A 17,942-nucleotide genomic window follows, 5' to 3' on the forward strand; every position below is an offset into this window, starting at 1 on the left:
TTATTTGTGGCTGTTCCCAGCCTCAGAGCCTGCACACCTAGTACTCGGAAAGGGCTGGTTAAACTGTACTCTCCTGGGACTCTCCGTTCCTGGCACAAGAGTCCACCGGTACCACCTCCGGTAAGGGCGAGCTTTTACTGAGCTCCTATGTGCCAGGCCTGGCTAGGAATTTTCACACACACCAACGCATTTAAGTTGTATGACCTGGGAGGAGGGGCGATGTTACCCAATGAAGAAACAAATCAGAGAGGCTTAGTGACTTGTCCAAGATCACAGAGTAAGAAATGCAGCCAGGATTCAAACCCGAGCCAGTCTGACTTAAGACTGGTGTTTTTCTCCCCCTCATAAGCAGACACAAAATGGTAACAGTCACTTAACATTTATACTGTATTCTCATGTACATTATTTCGTTTGATCCTCACAACAGTCCTGTGAGGTAGGTAGGGTTATATATTACTGTTATGCCCATTTCACAGATGAAGAAACAGAGGTGGCTCAGTGAGGTGAGTGACTTGCACAAAGTCACACAGCATGTTAGTGGCTTCACAGGTTCTGTAATTTCCCTAAAGTCAAGCTGCTTGAATTAGGAAGCACCACAAGATGGTGAAAGTAGTTTTATGGAGAGAAAAAAGGGCAGTGATGATTCATGAGATTTCTTCCTTGAATTGTTTTGTTGTAGTCACAGCTTTTGTTGCTTGGTCTAACTGGGTTTTCCTTGAGGGGCTTTTCCAAGTTATGTTGGCCTGGTGGCCTGGGACAGCTGTCACAAAGACTCCTGGGTTCCAATGTGGTCGGGGGGAAAGGCCTTTATTGCCTGAGGGACCTGGCCCTGCCCACGGCCCAGCACACAAGCTCCCTGCTTACAGGGTATAACCGTGGGAAGCCCCTTCCCTGGTCTACCTTCCGTGGGTGCCTGTGTCACCAGGCTTCCCTGGCTTTGAGGGCCCCTGCCCAGTGGGTAAGACTGCAGGACTCCCAAGGCCACACTCCAGGGGTGAATCATAACGTGCAGTTTGGAGGCCTGCATGGCTCATCACCCGATAGGAAGTAGTGGCTTAGGGTTGCTTGTCCTGGATGGCACCCCAAGGAGACCCACGGGCTAGTTACAACTAGACACAGTATTACAGGGGAAGGCCGCCTCCCTGAGAGCAGTGTCTTAGGGGCTGGAGACTCACTCCAAGGGCAATGTTATGGTTCGGACCACTCCCGGGCTCCTCGCTGCACACTGCCTGCGGAGATCCTGTCTCTTTCCTCTGGACCTCCTCAGGGGCTTCCAACAGTGGTCAAGAAGGCATGTGGAGCCATGGCTGGTGGGGAAGGTGGGTGAAGTGGGGTCACAAACAAGGTGAAGCTGTAACAAAAGGACTGACAGGGGATGGAAACGAGCGACTTTGATTCTGAAGACTGATCCCAAAGGGGAATCCGAATTCTGAGTAACGATATTTTCAGAATAAGCATCTGGCCTCTTAGGGTGACTATTCTGAAAGTGAAGATACACATTGGGGTGAGAAAGAAGGTCTGCAACCAAGATCCAGCACATCAAAGCGGCAGGACAGATTTTGGCTCAATATGAAGAAGAACTTTCTAACAGTCAGCACCATCCAACCATGGCAGGAACTGCCCTGGGGAAGGCGAGCTTCCTGTCACCAGAGGTATACAAGCAGGCATAGGTGACTGCTTGGAGGTACTCAGGGAGAGGTGCTGACCCCCACATGTGCTGGGGTGTGCTTGGGGCAGGGCAGGACCAAGCAGTTGTTGAATTATTTTCCAACCCTGAGAATCCATAATACATTTCTTTAAAATGACCTGTTTCAATGGGACCTCAAATTTTTGGGAAAAGAATTATGAAAGTCAGGCAACAGACTGGATTCTGAAGCATGTCACACTGGTTCCAGATACTTTCGTATCTTCGCAGGGACAGCAGCCCACTTCTGAAGCCAGAAATGCTTAGACTCGGCCTTGTCGAGGGGACATCCCCACCTTCTGAACCCTGCCTGGACACCCCCTCCTCTGGACATGGCACAGCTCAGCTCTCTCCCCCAGTGGGGATGCTGACAGAGCTCTGAGAACACACTGCATTCCAAGCCAGCCAAACACGGTCGCCCCTGGGCAAACAAGTCCAAGGTTCTGGATGCAACCGAGGGGAGGGAAGAGCAGGTGTGATGGGGACCACTGGGCACTTCATGTTCTGGGAGACCAAAGGGAAACTTGTTCTCATCCCGTATCCTTTCCAGGGGCCTTTTCACAGATGGGTAAATGCGGCACTGGCTAGTGGCGCAGACAGAGATGGAGCCCGTAAGAGAACTGCTGCTCCTTTGTCCCGGCCAGAAAGTCCTCCTGTAGCCTCCTTTAGCACAGATCAGCTGACTCTTCACCTGTCATAATAAACTGCCCATCTCCAGCTCAGAATGGCAAGAAAAAAGGTGGTTCTTCTCAGAGGACATGTGGATTCCAAAAGGTGGACTTCATCACGGGGGAATCAAGTCCTGCTATGCAGTTAGTATGGATTAGTACGGTACCCTGCCTCACACTACTGGCGAGACACTCTCCAAGACCTTGGCTGACATAAGCTTCTTGGGACTTCCCCTCTCCAGTGTTGCTGGGGTCCTTTTACCTGTACCGTATTAATCGAATAATCTTATTGTTCATAAAATCTAGAGCATGCGGGTGAGAAGAATCGATGCAGAAGCCATCACTCAGAGCGATTTTCAGTACCTCCTCCACAAAGACCTGGAAACTATTGATCTGCTTGTTGGCGGGCACCACCCAGAGCCTCTTGAGGTTCTGCTTGGTGTACTCCTCCTCTGGCAGGCCCTCCACATTGGCCACCCAGTCCAGAGTCAGGTGGTTGGGATCTTGCAAGTGGCTGGTGATGGAGGAGAGATTGCCATTAGAGCAGTAGAAGAGCTTGGAGCCAAGGAGCTTGAGGAAGAGGCAGGAGGTGCTAAAGATGTTGGCATTGAAGACCTCCATGCTGGAGGACGACAGGCTGTAGATCTGGGGCGCCTCACGCACAGTGAAGTGGACTGTCTGCACACGCTGGTTCAGAGTGATGTTGAGCATGGCATTCTTCTCGGCCTTGGAGAGCTCCACCTCCTTCTCCTGCAGGGCCTCGATCAGGGGCTGCACCTGGTAGAAGTCGGCCTCCCTGCGGAGCAGGCCCATCTCCTGGAAGTCCTCTGGCAGGTCCAGGTGGGAGGTTCGCAGGAAGTTGAGGATGTAGCGGAACACTTTGCCATCACGGTCAATGAAGCAGTTGCCCTGGCTGTCCCTCTTGGTCGGCATCTTCCCGCTGAACATGGCACCCAGCATGGAGTCGGGGAAGCTGGTCAGGGTTGCCAGTGAGGTGGTGTAGAGCTTCCCCCCGACGTTCAGTGTGATGGGGTCGGACATGGCAAGAGGCTGAGGTGCTGGGAAGTAGTCCTAGAAAGGGAGACAAATGAGAAATGACTATTACTCAACCATATCTGGGCAGTCACGGTTCTTAACTCTTTATTGTAGATCAAGCCTATACTCCTTGGGGTTGAAATGAATTAATATCTGATCAATGGGTGATAACTGCCACACTGTATACAGCACATTAGATTCACTAGGGAGTTTAAAAAAAAATAAAGAAGAAAGAAAACAAAAAATCCAAAGTCTGAGTCCCACCCCCCAGAGATTCTATTTTAATTGGTCTGGATCATGGCTCTAGCAATGGTATTTTTAAAGAGCTCCTTGGTAATTCTAAATGTTCAGTTAGAATAGAGAACCCCTGGTCTACAGGAAGAAAGGAAAATGTGCCTGGACTGAAAGCTATACTATGTGTTTTTACAAATATTTGCTTACATAGTAGTTGTATCATCTTTGACATGGACAATACCATCATCCATCCCTGCCGTGCAGAGGAGGAACACTGTGCCAGGATTCATGCCCCATGCTCAGAGAGGGGAAGTGTCTTGTCAGGATTCAAACTCAGGTCCCTTTATACAAAAGAAAGATGTATAAATTCTTACTAGCCAAAGATTGGTATACTCTACCTACTTAATAAATATTCTGAAAATCTCAAGGTGGGGCCAGGAAAGCAGGTGCTCCAGGCACAGGGCTCCTTCTGTTGTACCAGTGCTGCCTCTGAATTTAATTATTTTTCTCAATGAATGGCCGTGTTAGTGCCATTTCCATCTATTTAGCAGGCCCATGATGGGTCACTCAGCTCTCTGGATTCCAAAGAGCAGTCCTTTCGAGACTCTCACTGCTCCTGGGCCAACTTTCCTTGCCATGAATATGTTCTTGGCTCCTGGTGGACTGTCCTTGCCTGTCATGATGGCACTCCAACCTTCTCTGAGACTGGCAGCAAGGTCAAGGCAAATGCGGGACTCTGCCCGGAGCACCCTCCTAAGGGCACTCTACCCACTCCTTACCTTGGCCCCCACTGATCCCAGCTGCCAGTGTCTACGGCTGGTAAGTCTCCTTCAACAAAGGTTCTAGAAAGCAGGGGATATACCCTCCCAGCTTCCAACATGATACTTTCCCAAGAGCCAACCTGCACAAAGGATTCAGCAGTCTTTCCCTAGAGTGGCAGGTGGGGACACCAAGAGGAATTGCTGCCCTTGAGGCTGGTGGGGGGGACAAGACACACTGAAGGCTCAGTGACAAGACAGACATACCAAGAGCTGTGGGAGCAGGTCAGGAATGAATCCTGGTATATCAAGAACCATCCTGCCAAGTATGCTTAATGCCTAGATGGGGAAACAGAGGCCCAAGAGGGGGACTTCCCCAAAGTCACCCAGCAGAGGTGGCAAGCACTTCTCGACATGTCTGCCTTCTATAGAGGCTGACTGCACTGAGACCCCTTTTTTCCCAGAGATGGGGCCATGCCAGGTGTGGGAGATGCTCAGCTGCCCTGCTCAACTCTCTGGGGTGGGGACCCCAGCAATTCCTTCCCAGTCGAAAGGGGCACTTTGATGCTGCAGAAAGGCATTAACCATCTGGAGTGTCTGGAGAGAAATGTGCCTGCGACAAAGTTACAAAGGCTCGTGAGCAGAAGCCTAGAGCAGATGGGCTGTGAGACAGTGGGGAGGCCCAGCGGGGAGGGCGGCAAACTGCAGGGAGGGGGCTGCTGGAGCACAGACTGGCCTCGGAGCCACAGCTGGGTAGGGTGCTGGGGTGCAGGGCAGATCTGGCCAGTTCTCTCTCCAGAGGACCCAGGCAGAAGCTGGACTCAGGAGTGGGTCACCCCCTTACTCATTCCAGAATCTTCTTTTTCCTCCCTGCTTCCCTCTTCCCAGGACTCTAGTCTCCTCCAACCCCTTTTCTTCTTTTTTTTTTTTTTTCTGAGACAGAGTCTCACTGTGTTGCCCGGGCTAGAGTGCCGTGGCGTCAGCCTAGCTCACAGCAACCTCAAACTCCTGGGCTCAAGCGATCCTCCTGCCTCAGCCTCCCGAGTAGCTGGGACTACAGGCATGTGCCACCATGCCCGGCTAATTTTTTCTATATATATTTTTAGTTGTCCAATTAATTTCTTTCTAATTTTAGTAGAGACAGGGTCTCGCTCTTGCTCAGGCTGGTCTCGAACTCCTGAGCTCAAACAATTCGCCCGCCTCGGCCTCCCAGAGAGCTAGGATTACAGGCATGAGCCACGGCGCCTGGCCAACCCCTTTTCTTTCTAAATAGTAATGTGCATATTCTAGTTTTCAGTCTCTCTTTCTCCTTAAACCTCTGACCCCCAATACTCGGTCTCAGGCCCAGGCTCTGTGAAGTGGCTCAGCTTCACAGAAAGGGCAGGATCAGGCGTCAGAGAGGCTGGGCTGCTTTTCCTGACAGCAGGGCAGACCCACACCTCTGTGCATTAGTGCTGACTGCTCAGAGCATTGCTGCAGGGGGAGGCGGTCAGTAGCTACCCCGGGGTGGGTGCCCAAAATCCTATTTCTCTGCTGGGAAAAGCAGCAGAGCACCTGCTTTCTTGCTCCTTCCATGGCATTGTGGCTCCCAGTCATTTGTCTGGGGAGAGCAGCACAGGGTTACACAGGCAGTTGGGGCAGAGGCTGGCCAGGGGGCTCAGTGGTGTTCTCTCCATACCAACTGAGTCACGGAGCTCAGTCCTACAAGCCCCTCTTTTCTAGTCACAGGGCCAGTGTCCATCATCATAAATCCACAGGCCCTGTTGTGAAATGACACGACACGAGGGGCGGAAACTGGCACCCCTGGGGGCTGAGGAGCTTATGAGTGTGGTGGAGGGTTTGCAGTCAGGTGGTGACGAATGAACACCTCTGAGCTACAGCCCCCCATGTGTACCCAGCTGCCTCCTGGCCACCTCCACCTGGATATCCACAGGTACCAGAAGCCTAACACAGAACTCCTCTGCCCCAAACCTGCTGTGAGCTCTTTGCAGCTACCCAAGTGCCTGGGCCCAAGACTGGGGAGGTAGCCCTGACTTCTCAGCCCTGCGGTTTGTCTTGACTCTGTCTTCTGGAACGCATCCTATAACTACTCTCAGAGCTCAGGCTCATCCCCACTCCTGCTACACCCTACATCCTCGCTCAGCTCCCTTCTGCCCACCTTCCATTTCGATCTGTGGACTGACCTTCCTGAAGCACTACTCCCTGCCTAGACCACCTTGCTCTTCCCTTCTCATCTCTAACCCTGCCCTCCATGCACTCCAGGCGCTGGTACTCCAGATGCCACTGAGTCCCTCACGCTGTCACCTGTCCTGCCTTGCTCTCCCTATACCACCAACCTTTCTACCTTCTCCACCTTCTCTGCTGTCTACTTTTCAGGCCCAGCCTATGAGTCACTGCCTCTGCAAGATTGTCCCTAGATCTCTACTAGGTCAACAGATCTCAGGCTCCCTGGTATCATGCAGCACTCACCATTCCATTGGGCAGGGATCTGCTGTGCACACGGCTCTCCTCCCTGGCTTTATCATGGTGCAGATCACTGGACATCCATATGGGGGAATAAAGGAGCCTGGATCCATCTCTTGCATCATAGATGGAAAATTAACTCAAAATGGATCATAGACTAAATGTAAAATCTAAAACTATACAACATCTAGGAGAAAATCTTTGTGACTTTGGGTTAGGGAAAGATTTCCTGGCTAGGACTCTACCTATCCAGTAACAAACTATAAAATAATTGATAAGCTAGACTTCATCCAAATGAAAAACTTCTGCTCTTTAAAAGACACTTAAGAAAATGAAAGAGTAAGACACAGACTGAGAGAAAACATTTGCAGAACACCTATCGGATTGTTAACGAGAATATATAAAGAACTTTCGAAACTCAGTAAGAAAACAACCCAAGTAAAAAATGGGAAAATATCTAACAGATACTCTACCAAAGAAGATATACAGATGACTAACAATCACATGAAAAGATGTCCCACATCATTAGTCATTAGAGTATGAAAATTAAAACCACAGTTAGATACTACTACATTAAAATGACTCATAAAAAAATCTGACAATACTAAATGCTGGTGAGTACACACAGAGCAACAGAAAGTCTCATACGTTGCTGGTGAGAATAAAAATTATATAATCACCGTGGAAAATAGTTTGGCATACAAATCACCTGACCCACATTGATCCCACTCCTAGATGTTTATCCCAGAGAAATGGAGACATATGTCCATGCAAAAACTTGTATGTGAGTGTTTATAGCAGATTTATTCATAATTACCCAAACCTGGAAACAACTAAAATGTAAATAGATAAATTATGGTACATCCATACAATGGAATACAACTCAGCAATATAAAGGAACTAACTACTAACATGCACCAGCACACAGATGACTTTCAAAAGCATGATGCTAAGTGAAAGAAGCCACAGAAGGTTAGGTGCTACATGATTGTATGTGTATAACATTCTGGAAAAGGCAGAACTGTGGAGACAGAAATCAGATCAGTGGTTTTTCAGGGCCAGGTTGGGGAGAAGAGACTGGCTACAAATAAGCACAAGTCAATATTGTGGAGAGATAGAAATATTCTCCATCTTGATGCCGTGGTGGTCGAATGTCTGCATAAAGATTGTCAAAATTCATATAACAGTATACCTAGGAAGAGTAAATTTTACTGTATGTAAATGATGCCTTCATAAACTAGAAAAAAATGAAGGTTGTGTCCTATTAGTAAGTCATGAAGTCAATACAGTGAGTGGATTGTGATCAGTCATATATATTGTTCTGAAACTTTGTTTTAGTTATGTGTGTATGAACTGGATCATGATATAAAATGTATCTTCATACTAGGGGTTGTGATGAAATTTTCTTAAAAACTACTGCCTAGTTTGTGAGCTCTCTGAGAGCAATCACACGTCTCATGTCTGCATATTCACTGCCCAGCACACAGTAGGTGCTGGTGGTATGAGGGGCGGGACAGCAGGGAGGGGCTGTGTGATATAATAAGAAATATTCATTTGGTCTTTGTTCCCCGCTCTTGGCCAGGGCACCTAAAACCCTTGTAATTTCCTAAGTGATAAGAGCTATGGGAGCATCTTTTGTTATAATAATTGGTTTTGTCTCCAGTTCCAGAAATAAAGGTGAAAGGAACATCTTGTTATTCATAACAAGCACCTTTCAACCACATCTGAGTTTATGTTAATGACACGACTTTTGGAGACTCCCTAAGGATGGGAGCTGGTTGCCAGAGGAACCAACCATGTGATCAGAAGGTATGAATTTCACCCCCATCTCTACCCTCCACCTCCAGGGAGGGAGAGGGACAAGAAATTGACTTGATCACCAATGGCCAGTGATTTAATCAATCATGTCTCCATAATGAGGCCTCCACGAAACCCCCAAATGACAAAGTTCTCAGAGCTTCCAAGTTGGTGAACACATGGAGGTGCCAGGAGGGTGGCAGGCCTCAAGAGAGCATGGAAGCTGGGGGCCCCTTTCCCCATAGTGTACTCTATGCATTTCTTCCATCTGGCTGTTCCTTTCATAATAAGCTGGTAGGTAATCTAGGAAGTAAACTGTTTTCGTGAGCTGTTCTAGCTTATTCAACTTGAGGAGAGGGTGGCAGGAACCTCCAATTTATAGCCAGTTGGTCAGAAGCACAGGTGACAACCAAGACTTGCAATTGGCATCTGAAGTGGGGGGCAGTCTTGTGGGACTGAGCCTTTAACCTTGGGGCTCTGTGCTAACTCCAGGTAGATAGTGTCGGAATTGAAGTGAGGTGCCCCACACATTTGGTGTCAGAGTACTGATGTGAGAGTAAGAGTGAATGAAACAGGCCGGGCGCGGTGGCTCATGCCTGTAATCCTAGCACTTTGGGAGGCCGAGGTGGGCAGATTGTTTGACCTCAGGAGTTCGAGACCAGCCTAGAGCGAGACTCCGTCTCTACTAAAAATAGAAAGAAATTAATCGGACAACTAAAAATATATAGAAAAAATTAGCCGGGCATGGTGGCGCATGCCTGTAGTCCCAGCTACTCGGGAGGCTGAGGCAGTAGGATCGCTTGAGCCCAGGAGTTTGAGGTTGCTGTGAGCTAGGATGATGCCATGGCACTCTAGCCTGGGCAACACAGTGAGACTCTGTCTCAAAAAAAAAAAAAAAAGAGTAAATGAAACGGTATTTTTTTTCTTTTAGCCTAAGAGAGGGAGGGAACAAATATTTACTGAGCCTTTTACTACGCCCAAGGCCTTTACACTCATCGGCCCTTTTCATTCTCACAGCAGTCCTACAAAGTAGGCATCATTCTCCCTCATGTGGCAGATGAGGAAACTGAGTCTCAGAAAGACTGGTGACTTGCCCAGGACGCACAGCCAGTGAGCGGGCAGCTCATTCTCTTCCCACAGCTGCTGAGGCTTGTAATAACCACAGAAGGCTTTAAGAGCTTCAAAAAGTTTGAGAGCCCTTGAAGCAGGCTTTTCAAACACTGGTGTGCAGCTTGCTTGGCGAGACCGCAGCTACCGACGCTGAGCTCACACCTCCTGCTTCCACCATGCTTCATAGTCTGTGGCATTTTATTTATTTTCAATAAAAATATATAGAAAAGTACAGAGAATAATACACTATTGTGCTAAATGCTATCTATTCATTACCTCAAAGTATTCACAACTACACTGTGAGATGGCTACTGTTGGGGCTCAGGACACACCACCCCAAAATATGACTGCAGGAGATCAGAATATACTACCTTAAAATATACTACCTCTTTGGCATATTGATTATTCCAAGTTATTCTGAGAAACTGCAGACACAGAAGCAGCTCTGAAAAGCTGCTCTTTGTAAAGGAAATTAATATGTATAAAAGAGCTTTTCAGCCTGGCGCGGTGGCTCACACCTGTAATCCTAGCACTCTGGGAGGCCAAGGAAGGGAGGATCGCTTGGGCTCAGGAGTTTGAGACCAGCCTGAGCAAGAGTGTGACCCTGTCTCTGCTAAAAATAGAAAAACTAGCTGGGCATGGTGGCACATGCCTGTAGTCCAAGCTACTCTGGAGGCTGAGGCAGGAAGATCGCTTGAGCCCAGAAGTGTGAGGCTGCAGTGAGCTGTGATGACACCACTGCACTCTACTCAGGGTGACACAGCAAGACCCTGTCTCAAAAAAACAAAACAAAAACAAAAAAACCCCCAAAACTTATCATTAGTAAAGGTATGTCCACCAGGAAGAGAGCTGCTCTGACACCAGTGTTATCACCTGAGAGATGTATCTGCATAACAAGGCAACCTTTATTCGACACACAGTCTCTCCCCTCACCCTCCCACAGTTCGTCTCCACCTCCCTCCCTGAGCCCCCTGTTCCTTTCTATAGCGCAGGATGCTACAGAAGCTTCAATTATCTGGCCCTTCTTTGAGTCTCATGTCTTTGTGTGACTCCATGTAATTAAAATGGTTTTTATCCTGTTAATTGGTCTTATGTCAATTTAATTTGTAGCCCAGCCAAAAAAAAGTCCACTATAATACTATCATCATCTCCATTGTATAGATGAGGACACTGAGGGCCAGAAAGGTAAGAGACTGCCCAAGGTTGCAGAGTGGAGGGGCTGGGATCTTAGCCCAGGTCTCAGCCCCACACCTCTGCCCATCCCCCTTCCCACAATGGGGCCCCAGTGTGAGCAAGAGATGCACACACCCCCGATTCTCTGTCCTGACCAGACTGGGGTTGTCCACGGCTGGCCTGGGGCTCCGCCCACTCATCTGAGAATGGGGGACAGACCCCAGAATGACCCAGAGGCCCTCCAGAACTGGCACGGGGCAAGTCCACTGAGAAGTCTGAACCCTTCTACTTCAATAGCAACTCCTGATGTCTAAAGATAAAGCAGCAAAACACAAAAAGCAAGGTTTTTAAAAGCCAGATTTGAAAAGGCGAATGGGCTTGCAAACTGAACCAAGAAGTAGAAGATAAAAGAAATGCCACTGCTGTGTCTGAATGAATACTTTTTCTTAAGCAGAGACTTTCCAAGCGGTAAATCTGAAGTTCTGGTCTGCCTCTCAACTTGAAAAGAACCAGGAAAAAAAAATCAGCCCCATCTGCGTCCCTGAGAAAACCACTGGTGTCAAACCAGGAGACTATGCCACGCTGTGCCTCAGACCACCTGACAAGGCAGGGAGGCCAAGGCACCTGGCGTTGCAGCTGAAATGAGAGGGTGCCCAGCCTGGCACCGGGGGAAGGACAATTCCAGTCTAGGGCCTGAAAATCACCCTGTTGCAACCTGTTAATTGTGACACAGAAAACAGAAATCTTTGAGGGGAAGTCCTGCAAGGAAGGGCAGCCAGGACGCTGCTCAGAGATTCCTACTTGAAAACTATGTCTGGGCACCGTCCCTGCAGGCCTCACGAGGGACACAGCTAATGCTTGACGAGAACTTACTGTGTGGCGTGCCAGGTGCATGCGTTATATACAGTATACTGGCTCATTTAAGCTCCGCAGTACTACTCCAAGGCAAGGAGTACCTCCACTTTACTTTAGAGGAGAAACTGAGACTCAGCGACGTCAGGTAACCTGCCCAAAGCAGTGGCAGAGCCAGGATTCAATCCTAGGCCTGTCTGACTGCAAAGTCTGTGTTCTGAGGACACTCCTCTTTGGGCATTCAGCAGCCAAGGCCCGTGGAGTTCTGTCATTTGTCCCCCTCCTACCTTTTATCAGGTGCTCTCACACCTGCCATCTCAATTTGATTCTGACCGACAAAAAGACCAGGAGGAGGCAAAGAGAAATCAACATTTCCTGAGCACCTACGACATCCCTTAAGCTATGAGGCATCTTCCTGTAGATTATTTAACTAAAATGCCATACTGATGCTGGTTTGAGGTAGGTTTGATTATCACCTCAATTTTTAGGATTATAAAATTGAAATGCAAAGTGAAGACAGCTGCTTAAGATCACGCAGCTAGAGATGGCAGAGGCAGAATTCCAAGTGAAATCTGTCTCCAAAGCCTGTGCCCCCTCCAGTAACACAAGCTATGACATTTTACGAAGCATAAATAGGATTTGAATAGAGACCTGTGATGCTTCTGAGAGGAAGACAAAAAATCTTAAATTTGTTCTTCTAATCTAAAATTAATTATAGTTGTTATGCTGTCCTAATCCAAATCCCAGGAGTATTTTTCATATACTATTAAAAAAATTAAAATCTTAATTTGGAAGAACTGGTAAGTGATAACCTGAAAGAATATCTGAAAAAGAGCAGATATCTTGGTGTAATATATTAAATCAGATCATAAAGCAATGACATTTCAAAGTGTGATATTAAAATGATGAAAAAGAGAAGGAATTTTGTAATAAATGTGTTGAAGAGACTGATTAGCAATTGTAAAAATATATACTGATCCTTACAACTCTTGTGACCCAGGCAGGACAGATCACATGATCTTTATTTCGACAACCTAAACCAGGTGTAGAGAGGATGAATCCCTTACCCAGGGCTTCACGTGCATTCTTTTTTTTTTTTGTAATTTTTTAATTTTTAATTTTTTTTTTTTTTGAGGCAGAGTCTCGATTTGTTGCCCTGGCTAGAATGCCATGCGTCAGCCTCGCTCACAGCAACCTCAAACTCCTGGGCTCAAGCAATCCTTCTGCCTCAGCCTCCCGAGCAGCTGGGACTACAGGCATGCGCCACCATGCACGGCTATATATATATATTTTTAGTTGTCCAGCTAATTTCTTTCTATTTTTTTAGTAGAGACGGGGTCTTGCTTTTGCTCAGGCTGGTCTCCTGAGCTCAAAGGATCCGCCCGCCTCAGCCTCCCAGAGTGCTAGGATTATAGGCGTGAGCCACCACGCCCAGCCTTCATGTGCATTCTTGACCTCAGAGTCATGGCCTCTAGGAGTTTCAGTTTGGACACCTTTCAGAGAACCGCTCCCCTGAAGGTCTTCAGCAGGAAGCTGTACTTAGCCACAGAGGTTCTAGCTAATAGCCTATACATTTATGGAGCCCTGGAGTAGGCCTGGGCTCTTTTCTGTGCAATTTCCTCTTTTCCTACATTACTTCTATAATGAAACTACTTCTCAAGCAGTCTACCCTTTTTGCACTATCAGTGGGCACCAGGTGTAACAATAAACCTAAGTACTGATAATTGTCTATCATCTACCATTTCCTAGCTTTGCTCACTTAAAGAGCCCGGAAATGACACCCAGCAGCAATGAGCACACCAGGCCCTGGATCTTGGTTTCTAAATGTTATCTTCTCTAAAAGAAACCAGGGCTTCCTGGAGAAATTGATGATTCCAGGACTTTTACAGGAAAAGTTCAAAGTGAGCCTGCAACTTCTTTGCCAGATAGCAAAGAAGCAATCAAAGACTAAAGAGGTCCTGTTGAAAGAACACAGGAGCTAGCCTGAAGGGACTCCCACTGGCCAAATCTGTGATAATTTGAGTACCAAAAAGAATGATTACAGCATATTGAATTAAAAAAAAAAATCCGGAGTCCATAATGTTACTCCAAAAGGAAGAAATAGGGAGAGAAGAAGAGAGGGAGTGAGAGACAGAAAAATTTATTCTATAAAAAAGAATACCAGGTAATAAATACAGAAGGAATGGCAGAATTAGAAAATTACCAATTTGCAACCCTTGGTGTTGCAATTGAGGCAAGGATTATCAGTGGATGTGGAGTGAAAGGTTATCAGGAACACACGATTACAACAGCCTCAAAGAATGACTTCATAGGTTACTTATTAATTACAAGGGAGGAAATTTACCCTTACAATGGAGGGATCAGAACCAATAATCAAATTTAGTGTTCATGGATAGTAAGACCCTGACATCATACGCCTCCTGACATCATATGCAGTAAGAAGTATACATATTGCCAAAAAATCAAAACCAACCCCCAACCCAAAACCAACCTGAATCTAATCATTGATGAACTAATTGAGCATATTTAAACAGGTGGAGGGGCTCCATAATATTTAGATTAAATGAGTTGCTTAAAGAGATATAATCAAATGCAGTATGTGAATCTTTACTGGATCTGATTTTAAAAACCAAAAACTATGATTTTAAAAACCAAAAACTAGGCTGGGCACGGTGGCTCACGCCTGTAATCCTAGCACTCTGGGAGGCCGAGGCAGGCGGATTGTTTGAGCTCAGGAGTTTGAAACCAGCCTGAGCAAGAGCGAGACCCCATCTCTACTAAAAATAGAAAGGAATTAATCGGACAACTAAAAATATATAGAAAAAATCAGCTGGGCATGGTGGCACATGCCTGTAGTCTCAGCTACTCGGGAAGCTGAGGCAGAAGGATTGTTTGAGCCCAGGAGTTTGAGGTTGCTGTGAGCTAGGATGACGCCACGGCACTCACTCTAGCCCGGGCAACACAGTGAGACTCTGTTTCAAAAAAAAAAAAAAAAAACAAAAACTAGAGAAAATACTTTTGAGCAACTGGAAAAATGTGAATAACAATGGTCATATTAAGTAATACTGACTTATTACTAATTTTCTTAGGTATGACCATGGATTTATGTAGGAGAATGTCATTATTAGGAGATGCATGCTCAAGAATTTAGGGGTCAAGTGTTAAGATATCTGTAACTAACTCTGAAATACTTCAGCCAAAAAAAAAAAGTGTGTGTGTAAAGCAAAATTGACAAAGTATGAGTTGATGCATCTAGGTGAAGGGCTACTTTAAACTTTTCTGTAGGCTTGAAGATTTGCAAAAATTTGTATTTTGAAAGAAGGGAGAATAGAACACTTCCCTCACATAGGACCATAGATGTAAAGTTCCAGTCAGAGTGCCAGACCAATAAATAGCCAGACTCAATAAATTACAGATTACTGCTATTAAGAAGCCACTGAAAGCTCATAATTTTCTTCTTCAACTGTCAACTGAGTTTTTAGAGGGTTAGGATGCCAACCAGGGCTAAGCAAAAATGGCTCACAGAATTGGTGGAGGGGTTAGAATTTACACCTGGGTGGTCTCTATAGACAGACTCACCCATCACCCAGAGAGACCACACCACTGGGCCTGCTTGTGTTCTGTGCTGGGATCCAGGCTGGGAGAAGATGGTTGTTCAGGTCTTGTTTTTTCCTGCCTCATTCCAAACCCAGAGTCTCTGCTACCACAGAAGGAAAGAAACTCTCATCATGGCTCACTGAGAATGTTCAAAAATAGGGGCCACTTCTGGGCCTCGGAAATGTTGCAATGGGCAGAAGGCATGAGAGAGGCTGTGTGGGGTAGAGGACAGTGCATGGTGTTTGGTGTTACCTGAGCCTGTATCGAATCATGCTCTGCCACTTACCAGCTGTACTGTCCTAGGCCAACTCCTGGGCAGATGATCATGACCCTAACAATAACTACCACCACAACAGTAATAATAATGGCTAATATTTATTGAGCAGCTACTACTGTGCCAGGCACTTTAGGCATGTTAATCTCTTTTAATCTCATAGATGAAGTAGATACTATTATATCCCTACTATTATATCCCTACTTAATAGACCAACCATGCCAGGTCCTCTCCTACCTCTGTAATTTGGCATCTGCCATCCCCTCTGCCTAGATTGCAAAGGAAAATCCCATTCATCTCCCAGGCCCCTCAGCTGAAATTCCTTCCTTCCTTCTGTGCATCTCCAGAGCACTTTATGCTCACTGCTTACCCCAGCCAACTTTACTTAAGTAGATGGGTGCCAGGCCTCTCTGTTGGGGCTGGGATTGCCTCCCTCTATATCCATAGAAGCAGGCAGAATAGGGGAAGAGGAAAAAATTTCTTCCCCTGTTTAGACAGATCCATTTTCTCCACCCCAGACTGACTGTCATCTACCAATAGGAAGATTTATCACTCTCTTCTGCATTTTAAAAGCTTTTTATTTTAAAACGCTCTCTTGAATTTTCAGTTCAGAATCTAAGGCTTGGGGCAAGACCCATGTGATCACCTGGAAGTAAATGCAAGGAGAGTTTCCACTGTGTAGGAGGATGAACAGAGCATGGTTGGGTAAATTTCAAGAGGACTATGCTCAGCACGAGTAATGTGTCTTTCAGTAAACTGGAGACTTCCCCACCTACATCAGCCCACCACCATAAGGGCTCTTTGGCTCACAGTCCAGAGGACTATGTAGAGGCCACTGTCCTTCCCCTCCCCCTCCTGACCTCCCCACACCCAACTGCTGTATCTTTAACCCTGTCTTGCCCAGTCCATATCTCCAAGAAGCCTATAGGCTGCTCCATTACCACCACATCCACACAGTAGGAGAGAAAAGTTGCTTCCTACACTTCCTACACTCAGACACACACGGACCCTGGACTGAGCTGCCCATTGGGGCAAAAGAGGAAAGGTGGGCTGGAGGAAGGACAACACTGGACCTGGCATGACCTCCCTCCTTGCACAGCAATGCATTCTTTCACCTGGCGCAACCCCCAACAACCACCACCATCCCCCATCCTCTTCCACAGTTTTCTTTCACCCTGTCAGCTCACTCTCATGCTTCATCTTGTGGTTTTCCTCAGGCACAAGCACCCCACTTCAACTACTTTCTTTCTACTGTCCTCCTGTTCCTCCCAAGAATGATAATTTATAAACATGGGCTTTCAAATCCATCTCCTCACTTCATCCTCACAACACCACAGGAGGGTTGCCTTATAGGTTGGCACTGGGAAGGGTTGGGGGAACTGGTCCTGCCAGACAACCTGCGAAGGGCGGGGCATCAAAACTTTGGTTTCTTCCCTGCCATCCACTCCACACTAAACCTGTCTCCCTTGAGTGCAGTGGGGGAAAAAAAGGAAAGTCTTTGAAGCAAGGGGTCCTGAGTGGTTTTGGGCAAGTCACTTCACTTTTCTGAGTCTCATGTTCCTCACCTGTAAACACATACGGTGACGCCTTTACGGGGCGTGAGAGCTGAATGAGATCATATATGTGACGCACTGAGCTCAAGCGATAGGCTCTTTATTTCTATCACAAGGAATGGAAAGTGTTCTGTGCATCCACAGGCCCTTGCTCACTTGGGCACCCCTGCCCACACCGCCACGGCGCCACCCACCCAGGGCTCTCCGGAGCTGGGAGGGGTCCCTTTCATCTTTGTGTCTCCGCCCTTCCTTCCCCAGTGCTTTTCAGCCCCTTCTCCCAATCCAACCCAGGCTTGCCTCGTTGGCTTTTCGGCACCCACTCCCCAGCCCTTGAGCCCCTTCTGGGATCTGACCCGCGTCCCCCTTCTCACCTAGAGACTCCGCCCCTCCTTGCCCCACCCACCAAAGACTCCTCCCACAGCCCACGACCCTCATTATCCGGGCTTTTCCATCACCGTTCCCCCTGGCTCCTCCCACCAGCTCCGCCCCCCTCTTATAGCTCTGCCCCCTCTGGTTCCCCTCACCACGAAACGGGTCCCCTCCCCCGCAGGCGTTGCCAACCCCATTTCACAGATGAGAACGGCGAGGCTGGGGAGATGACCTCTCATGCTAGGACAGGTGCGCAGATGGACCCGCGTCTCATCACCGGTAGTCCCCGATCCCCGCGCCCCGGGCCGCGCCGCACCCACCTCCTGCCCTCGCTCTGCAGCCTCCCCTCCGCGGGCTGCCAGCGCAGCTGTGCTA

The 17,942-nt window shown here is 47.6% G+C and overlaps 1 protein-coding gene across 2 annotated transcripts; it reads right to left on the minus strand.

Annotated features, from left to right (window-relative positions):
- Nucleotides 1-484: 484 nt before the first annotated feature.
- Nucleotides 485-17,936, minus strand: KCTD21 (potassium channel tetramerization domain containing 21). Of its 2 annotated transcripts, none has more exons than XM_012651017.1 (2): nucleotides 17,888-17,936; nucleotides 485-3,423 (listed from the first exon to the last, which is right to left on the minus strand). In XM_012651017.1, exon 2 carries the CDS (start codon nucleotides 3,391-3,393, stop codon nucleotides 2,611-2,613), a length of 783 nt encoding a protein of 260 aa, XP_012506471.1. In that variant the 5' UTR covers nucleotides 3,394-3,423; nucleotides 17,888-17,936; the 3' UTR covers nucleotides 485-2,610. The 2 variants fall into 2 exon arrangements, with proteins under 2 accessions (XP_012506471.1, XP_012506470.1); XM_012651016.1 differs by lacking the exon at nucleotides 17,888-17,936 and adding an exon at nucleotides 6,849-6,864.
- Between the last annotated feature and the right edge of the window lie 6 nt (nucleotides 17,937-17,942).

The sequence above is a fragment of the Propithecus coquereli genome, unplaced genomic scaffold, assembly GCF_000956105.1.
Source record: "Propithecus coquereli isolate 6110/MARCELLA unplaced genomic scaffold, Pcoq_1.0 Scaffold344, whole genome shotgun sequence".
NCBI classification, from domain to species: domain Eukaryota; kingdom Metazoa; phylum Chordata; class Mammalia; order Primates; family Indriidae; genus Propithecus; species Propithecus coquereli.